The 9,362-nt window shown below is 54.4% G+C and overlaps 1 protein-coding gene across 3 annotated transcripts in view; it reads right to left on the bottom strand.

Moving 5' to 3' along the window:
• Kdm4b (lysine demethylase 4B) overlaps window positions 1-9,362 on the bottom strand; it is an 82,406-nt gene that overhangs the window by 43,606 nt on the left and 29,438 nt on the right. For all 3 annotated transcript variants that reach the window (XM_005371080.2, XM_005371082.2, XM_026777999.1), the window contains one exon: window positions 7,369-7,562. In XM_005371080.2, coding sequence (XP_005371137.1) covers window positions 7,369-7,562 — 194 coding nt within the window. The remainder of the gene's footprint in view (window positions 1-7,368; window positions 7,563-9,362) is intronic.

Below are 9,362 nucleotides of genomic sequence, written 5' to 3'. Positions count from 1 at the left end.
AGCAGGGGCAGGGAGGAGGGGTCAGAGAGAGGGAGGAAGAAGAGCAGGGGCAGGGAGGAGGGGTCAGAGAGAGGGAGGAAGAAGAGCAGGGGCAGAAAGAGGGAAGAAGGAGGAAGAAAGAGGAATCCCCAACCAAAAAATAGGCCATATACAACCAAAGAGACAAAGCTGCAGGCCATCTCCCCAGCTCACTAGTTGGCCCGAGAGCCCAGCTCAGCTCCAGCCCCCCAGATCTACTGGGGGAAGGCTCCATAAACTGCTGCAAGTTAACGGCCCTGTTTTGGGCAAAGAATACAGACAGTTTCTGCTCAGTGCTTCCGAAACAGAAAGGCTGGGGATAGAGTCAATGGGCTCTGAGAGAGCCCCAACACGCACATGGCTCCTCTGATCCTCCGTTCCCAGGGACACAGCTGCAAGGCTGGCAAGGCCTGGCTGTGGAAAGGACAGAGTGGGATGGCTCATCGAGCTAATGGGCACAGGCTGTGACTCAGAGCCATACCCTGCAGTGTGCACCAGATTCTCTGAATTGCCCACATTATCAGAGCACCATGGTGGCTAATGACACAGGGCTCATCTTGCTGTACCAAGGGCCCCAATGCCCCAGTTTGAGCTCAGGCATGTTACCTGCCTCGAGAGCTAATCCTCTGGTTCCCAAGGCAACTGAGATGTACAGCACCATCTACAAGTAGAAGGCCAGAGCAGCAGACGAGGACAACAGAGCGGCTCTGGCCAGAGTGAGGCCAAGGGCCCAAGAAGGAGGCCGCAGGGGCACCAGGCCAGGGATAACACAGCTGTCCTGTCCCTCTGAGCTGGCCGGCATGCCAAGCTCTGTAGAGCAGAGCCTCAATGCCAGCTGGAGAGCAACCCTGGTTGGCTCTTGGTTATTGCCATTCAGGGTCTCCCGGCTTCTGGCAGCACACCCCCCTATGGGAGGGTGGACAGCAAAAAGTCACATGTGGACTGACATTTTGCCTCACGTACCCGCAGTGTCTGAGACAGGACAGGTCAGGAGACATGGAACTAGCAGCATCCTTGGGACAGACTGGCTAAGATCACCACAAAATGTGGACTGGGTGCAAAGATCCCTTGCTGCCACAGTCATACTTGGTGCACCAGCAACACAGCCACAGAGCATGTTGCTGGATTTCCACCTGCAACAGTTGTCACCTTCAGAGGAGGTGCCTTCTGCAGACAGCTATGACTCTCATAAAACTCTGAGGACAGCCGAGGACAGGCACCACAGCTAGGGGCTCTGGAGAGGACAGAGTGGCAGAGCAGGGGGCCAGTGGCTATGTTCCTAACACCATCACAGCCACCAGCTTCAGGTGGAAGCAGCAACCTTACATTCCCCAGTGAGTTAGTCAGAGAGACATGGTGGGGCACCCAGCTCTCCCAAATGCTACAAGTGTGGTAGACAAGTGAGAGCGTCCACCTCGCAGGCACCACACAGCGGGGACAGGATGAGGGGGAAGCCACGGATGCAAGCCAGATGAGAAACAACCATTGCAAGCTGAGTTGCCTCCTAATGGCTGGACTATTAGAAGAACCTGGTAGCCCAGAAGACCCTGCAGAGGGTCATGCCTAGGGTGAGGTGCATGACCATCTGTGGTTCCTGAGGACTGGGGTGGCAAGGCACTCAGAAGCTAGTACCTCACAGGCTGGCACAGATTCAAGCCAGGATGGGTCCCTTGCAGGTCCAACTGTCACTTGGGTCCTTAGGTGGTGATGCACCTTTCTAGACTAGGGCCCAGGATCTGACTAACCAGTGGCCATACATCAGGCAGGGAGGAGGGGGAGACGCCATCAGGGGCCCTGTAAGTACAAGCTCCTCACTTCCCATGCAAGGCAATGTCTTGGAGGCCACACGGCAGACGTACCTGTGTGCCTACTCCACAGACACCCCAGGACAGAAACAGCTTTCTGTGGAAAGCATGAGAACCCACCCCTCCTGCAAGTGCCACCTCCGCCTGTCCCAACAGTGATGGAGGAAGGTCATTGGTTAAAAAATAAAGAAACTGCCTCGGCCCATTTTATCGGTTAGAACATCATAGGTGGCTGGAGTAAACAGAACAGAATGCTGGGAGGAAGAGGAAGTGAGCTCAGAGACGCCATGCTCCCCTCTCCCGGGCAGACGCGATAGCTCTGCTCTCTGAGGCAGAAGCGATCAAGCTCCGGCCCAGGATGGACGTAGGCTAGAATCTTCCCAGTAAGCGCACCTTGGTGCTACACACTTTATTAGAAATGGGCTAGTCCAGGTGCGAGAGTTAGCTGAGAAGAGGCTAGATATAATGGGCCAAGCAGTATTTAAAAGAATACAATTTGTGTGTTGTTATTTTGGGTAAAGCTAGCCAGTGGCGGGAGCTGGGTGGCGGAATGCAACCCACAGCACCCCACAACACAACAGTTTCTGGGCAACCGAGCAGAGCCTAGTGTTCTCTATCCTGCCTGCCCAGGACAGCACACACCCCCACCTTCAAAATCCTTTGACCCTGATCATATCAGCCAAAGTAGCATCAGACCCAAAACAGTTCAGGAAATGCTGGGCCTGCAAATACCCTCATGAACCTCAAGCCATCATGGCACCCACAGCAGGGGCTCTGATAGGGAGATGGGATGCAATAGTTTCCTAAGATCGAAGCACTCCACCCTACAGGGGAGCTCTTTAAACAGGAAGGTAGGCAACTCAAAACAGCTTCAGGACGTCCCTGAAACCCACCAGTTTCACCAGGCCCCTCCTCACCAGAGTGAGCAATAAAAGCGAGTCATCTTCTCAGGAAGCTGAACTGCTGGGAGGAGGCTCAGAGCAGCTGAGGCGTCTGCAAAGGATGCTCTCCAGCCTGTTGTGGCCTGCAGGCTGTGCAGTGTGCTCCAGATGTCCAGCTCTGTGAGCTGTCACCTACACTGGGGTGTCCTTGGGGGTACAGCTGTCTCTCCTCACCCACAGGCCTGTCAGTGACCCCAGTAAAGCTCACGGTCCACCAAGTGGGACTTGGGTGGTGTCTGTACTCTGTCTGCTGTGGGCTCCCTACCTGGTGAGTGGCCCTGAGTGCTGCACCTCCTCGGGAAAAGTCTTTCTGGTCACACAACTGAGAGAGACAGAAGGACTCAGCAGTGGGGACTCCCCAGTTTTAAGCCATATCCAGGGAGCGGTACCCACATGTATTAACTCCAGTGATGTAACAAGGACTCAAGTGGCACTGACCCCCTTGAGGTCCCTGCTGGAGCTGGGGACAGAGGCATATGTGAAATCCTACTTTCTGGGGCCCATAGCATGATGGAGAGAACCCAAATCAAACTCATACATGGTCTGTGTATCCCCAAGGACACATAGGTACCATCCTTCCATGGTCAGTTGCCAGTGCAACAGATCTAGAGTACCCAGGAAGAGCTAATCTCAGAGAAAACGCTCCCACCAGACGGGCCTATAGAGTAGTGTTCTGATTATGGTCAAAATGGGAGGGCCCAGCTCATGGGGGGGGGGGGTAGTGACCCTCGGCTGCTACTCCTGGGTTTTATAAGAAAGCAGGATGAGCCAGGTGGTGGTGGTGCACAGCTTTAATCCCAGCATTCCGGAGGCAGAGCCAGGTGGGTCTCTATGAGTTTGAGGCCAGCCTGGTCTACAGAGTGAGTTCTAGGACAGGCTCCAAAGCTACACAGAGAAACCTTGTCTCAAAAACCAAAAAAAAAAAAAAAAAAAGAAAGAAAAGAAAAGAAAAAAAAGCAGGCTGAGCAAGCCAGTAAGCAGCACTCTCCATGGCCTCTGCATCAGCTCCTGCCCTGACTTCCCGCCATTATGGAGCGCCGCCGGAATGTATAAGCTGAGTCAGCTCTTCCAAGCTGCTTTGGGTCATGGTGTCTATCACTGCAACAGAGAACTAACTAAGGCCCCTCCCTGCCATGGAAGAGGTGACAGGGCCTCCCGCACCAAGACCAAGGCTGAGGCTTTGCCGGAGCTCTCTGTCCCCAAACAAGTGGCCACTGTGTTCACTGCTAGCCCTGGTGTCCACTCCCAGCCATGGCAGGACACAGGGAGCTGAGGTGGCTGGACCTGCACCCACTGCATGGATTCCTGCTACCGACAGTCATCCGTGAGCAGCTGTCATCTTTCAGGGAGCCCCAGGCCTCACAAGCTGCAGGGCCATGTGGCCACGCACAGACCAGCACCACCCTCAGACAGCACAGTTCTCTGTCCTTGCAGAGGTGCTTCTCAATACTAGGGACATTCTAGTCTCATACAGGCCCAGAGATGGCCCACCAGCCTGCCTCTCTGGGGCTGGCTCCCACTTCACGGGCCTCTCTGGTGGCTCCTGGCAGCTCTCTGGTCTCTCTGCAGCTAAACAGTGGGTACTGGCCAGGTTTCATTCTCAGACTCTAACGCCAGGGGCTGGCCTGGTTTTTTTTCTCTCTCTCTCTGTTCAGTTGAACTGTAGCTTCACCATGCAGCCCTGGCTGACCTGCAGCTATTATTCTTCACTCTTATTTTCCAAGGGAGAAAGTGGGGCTGTCTCCCCATCCCTGAGCACAGCAGCAGGGGTAGGGAAGCCAGGGAACAGCCACTTGTCAGAAAGGTGGGAGTGCCACCTAGTGGCCACAAGAAGGGGGACTCGGGCTCAGGTCCTCAGTCCTAAGCATATCCCAGTTACACATTCACACCAAAACAAACCCACCACACATGCACATACAGGCCACTGCTGTGCACATATGGAGATTTGCAGCAGAAGCAGCCATGGGCTATTTTTATCTGCAGTGTCATGAGCCCTGCTGGACAATGCAGCCACGAGGAGCAGGCCACTGGCCCTTGTTACTGCCACAGCACTTCTCAGGGGATCCTAGTGGCCCAGGTGGCAGCTGCCACAGCTGGCTCCACACAGATGGCAGCAGGGCACCATGGGAGAAGTCACCTAGCTGGACAGGTGTACACAGAGGATGGTGTCACCAAAGGGCAGGAGTCACCCTGGGGGTTGAGGGTACAGCTAGGCTGCTCATGAGATGCCATTCAGCCCGACGCTGTCACACCAGGCTTCCAAACTCATAGAAATGGTGGTGTGCATAACTCAGACACCGCAGCAGGAGCCCACAGGACCAGTGTACCCAGCAGTGTTAACTGACAAGGACAGGATCCAGAGCATGAGATGGGCCTTCAGGAGGCAAGACTCATCCTACTGTGGGTGGCACCATTCCCTAGGCTGGGATCCTGGAACAAATATAAGAAGAAGGAGCTGTACTAGCATCCATCTGGTCCCCTTCCTGTCATGTGCCAACTGCCTCAGCACCTTCCCTGCAAGATGGTGGAGCCAAGGCAAACCCTTCTTCTCGCTAGCTGCCTTTGTCAGAGGATTTTTATTGCAACAGGAAAAGCAGCTGAAAGCCTTGGCTGGCAGAGTACTGCCCACACACCCCTGACATTCTCCCAGCTCTGGGAAGTCACCTCCCAGATGATCACCAGTGTCACCGCAGAGTCCTCAGAGGGCGGCAGCATGGTCAGAGGCAGAGACTGGGATACTCCTTACAACCAGTTCTGAAAGAGGAGAAGGGTCGCGCCCCAGGCCAGGGAACACAGAGTCCCTGACACTGGGACAGCAGAGTGCAGGACTCCCTACGGCCACAGGGAAGCAAGAAGTAGCAGACACATACTTCAGGGATTTCTCAGTTCTGACACTGAGGGAACAATGCTGGGACCCACAAGGTATGAGAATGTCAGAATATTTAGGGTTCACTTTCCACCTGGCCTTGAACTCAGATATCTGACTGCCTCTGCCTCCCGAGTGCTGGGATTAAGGTATGTGCCACCAGCACCTGGTTGGGATTCACTTTCCTAAACAGCAAAGTTCAGCCCAGCTTGGCCATCAGCCAGGAAGCTGTAGGCCAATGGCTGGCTACAGGGTTCACATGGGAGGCATACATACCAACACAGCTGTGCCCTCCAGGGAAGGAGAGATGCCCAGAGCCAAGCATGGACTCCACTGGAGCAGGGAGGACTATGTGCCTAGGGTTTGAGTGCAGAGACACCCCAAAAAGAGGGTATTTTTTTTTTTTTTTTTTTTGAGACAGGGTTTCTCTGTAGCTTTGGTGCCTGTCCCAGTACTAGCTCTTGTAGACCAGGCTGGCCTCGAACTCCCAGAGATCCGCCTGCCTCTGCCTCCCGAGTGCTGGGATTAAAGGCGTGCGCCACCACCGCCCGGCAAGAGGGTACTCTTGATGTGGCTCTCCACAGGCTCAGCACACAGCCCTGTCCACAACCAAGTAACATAGGGAAGGCCTGTTAGGGGCAACTTATTCCTATCACACCTGGGACATCGGGGTGCTGGACATTGGGAGGCAGAAGGACCTACTGTGTGATCATGAGGTGGAGCTAAGAGGCACCAGAGCCCAAGTGTTCAGGAGGCCGCAGCCTCATCTAGGGAGACCTGAGCCACCACCTTCCGCTCAGGGAGACTCTAAGAGCCATGCAATGGCCCCAGAGACAAAGCACCTGGTAGGAGCAACGGGACTCCCTGCATCCTGAAATCTCAGCTGAGGGTGGGGAAGGCACCTCCACACATAAGCAGAGGCCCAGGGTGACGGCTAGTTGTCAACATCACAGATGCTACAACCACCAGGGAGAGTCTTAGCAGGAATGTCTGGGTCATGTGTCCGAGAGACCTGAGCATTTCACAGGTGTGGGAAAACGAAGCTGAACAAGGTGGCAGCATCCCTGGACTGTGTGAGAGTAGGAGAAATGACCGAGCATGCAGCTCTGCTCCACATGGGCGTGGCTCTACTTTCCTGTGTGACTGACTGTGGGCTGCAACAGGAGTTGACATGAACCCATTCCCCCAAGTGGCTTTCCACAGTGACAGAAATGGCAGCAGGACAGCCAGCTACTGGGACCTGCCTTCAGTGGGGACCACAGACATCCTCCGCCCTCAGCATTGCCCTCCCCACTCAGCATCACCAGGTGTGGGGGAGGGCATTCTTCCCGTCCACACTGTGCAACAAGGAAGCTGAGCCCAAGGGGAGATGGGAGCCTGGCCTGGGATAGGGTTCTGCCTGGCAGTCAAAGGGAAATGGAAAGGGAGGGGGGGGAGATGGAAAGAGAGAGAGAGATTGAAAGAGAGAGAGAGAGAGGAGAGCACTGTTGGCAAGCTGGCACCTCACACAGCCTCCAGGTCCAGGAGGAATCAACCCCTGTGATGTGGCAGCAGGTGACATACCCATTGGCCTATTTGCTGCCCAGAATGACAGAACTGCAGTGGGTATCTGTTAACCACCAAGGTCATGGTCTTGGGTTAGCACATCTCCCCCAAGACCGAAGGATGAACAGAAGGTGTACCACAGTAACCGGTCAGAGTAGCCACATCTCCCCATGCCTCACACCCTGGCACTCACCAGGACTTGGGCTCGCCGAAGTGCAGGTAGTTGATGCTGTAGAGGTCCATGTCCTCTGTGTGCCAGGCAAAAGTGGTTTTCCACATGCCAAAGTACAGGTAGGGTGTGTTCACGCCCTCGATGATGGTGCCGCACTCACGTTCCACCATATCCAAGATGGTCTTCAGGTTACCAATGTTCCACTGGGCCACATCCTGTGGACAGCAAGTGTGTGGTCAGCAGAGTCCTCCCAGGATACCTGTGCCCGCCTGCACCTTGAATGCAGTCACCTGGGGTAGAACGGGGCTACTGAGATAAGTCAGGATCAGATCCCCAGGCTCCAGTTGGTCATCCCAAGAGGCCAAGGGGACCAGGGTCAGGGCCCTGCACTCTCACCTGCCACCCCAGCCTTCCTGGAATAGCATGCTGCAGGCAACAGTCTACAAACCATCATGTGCCAACGGACAACTACAGCTTGGCAGTGACCTCCACACCTCTAATAACAGTCTCCACGTGAGTGATCCCTTCACAGGCATGTGAACCCATGTCCAAATGACAGCCCTTCCAGAACCTTCCACCAAACAAGATCAGACAGCTTCAAAGGATATATATAGGCAAACATGTATGAAGCCCCCCACCCTGACCTGTGCTCTCATCAAACGCTAGCTGGAGCTAAGGTAGGGCAAGAGCCTCGTGTGCCTGTGCCTGAGACCTCTCCTCATCCCAGAGCCAGCAGGGTGCATCTCGGCATCTCAAAACATGCTGACAAGATGACCAGCGGTGACCACTCCCCTGCCAGGAAGCTGAAGGCCCAAGTCTGGAGGGCAGAGGCTGCTGAGGTCACAGTAACATAATGGCAACAGGTCACCAAGCATATAATGGCCTTGTTGCCCTGCCTGCCACCCAGCACAGTGACCATGTGGGACATGTCATGGGCTGCAAGAAAGGGACCCAGGTATAGCCTCATGCGGAGAATTCATGCCATGGCTGGGTCAAAAGTCCTCTGCTCTGGGTCTCAGTTTCCCCATCTGTAACAGATTCTGTGCTACTTCAGGTGAGGCAGGCCAAAGCCACAAGCTTCCAGGGGGTCTGTGGTAGATGTGGCCCAGGGTTGGGCCTTAGCAGCTGAAGTCTGTGAGAAGTCAGCACACTGGCTAACAGGAGATGGGATGTAGGGACATGCCTGTTCGGAACATCTTGCCAGGCTAGCACTGCCCTAGGAGCACAGACAACAAAATGAGACCTGCTAGAGGACAGGGAGCCCAAACCCAAGAGAAGAGAGCACAGAGCACAGATCGGAGACCTGACTGCTTCCTGTAAAGTTGCTTGGCACCTGCAGTGGATGAAGCAGATCAAGACACCAAGACACCCCACACTCCCCCACCAGAGTGCAGAGGCTTTCTCATGTGGGGTGCAATGCTGGGCAATGTGAACAGGGCACAGCACACAGAACAAGAGAGTAAGGAGTTCAAGGTCATCCCTAGCAAATTCAAATCCAACCTGGGCTCCATGAGACCCTGGCTCAGGAAGGAGGAAAAAGAAGCCACCTGCTGTGGGATGGTCTTTCTGTATGCTGTGAATATGTGTTGCTCTCACTGGTTAATAAATAAAGCTACTTTGGCCTACAGAAAGGTAAGATGGAGCCAGGCGGGAAATTGAAGCAGAGATACAGGTGAAGAAGGGTGGAGTCGAGGAAACACCAGCCAGCTGCTAAGAAAGCAAGACTTGTAGAAAATGAGGTAACAAGCCACGAACCATGTGGCATAGACAAGAAATAAGGGTTAGCGGGGCGGTGGTGGCCCATGCCTTTAATCCCAGCACTCGGGAGGCCGAGGCAGGAGGATCTCTGTGAGTTCGAGGCCAGCCTGGTCCACAAGATCTAGTTCCAGGACAGGAACCAAAAAGCTACAGAGAAACCCTGTCTCGAAAATAAAAAAAAAGAAAGAAAGAAAGAAGGGTTAATTTAAATGTAAGAGCTAGCTAGTAATAAGCCTGAGCCATTGGCTAAACATATC

The sequence above is a fragment of the Microtus ochrogaster genome, unplaced genomic scaffold (assembly GCF_000317375.1).
Source record: "Microtus ochrogaster isolate Prairie Vole_2 unplaced genomic scaffold, MicOch1.0 UNK98, whole genome shotgun sequence".
NCBI lineage: Eukaryota > Metazoa > Chordata > Mammalia > Rodentia > Cricetidae > Microtus > Microtus ochrogaster.
The sequence above is the reverse complement of the archived record's forward strand: the minus strand, read 5'-3'. Positions and strand labels throughout refer to the sequence as shown.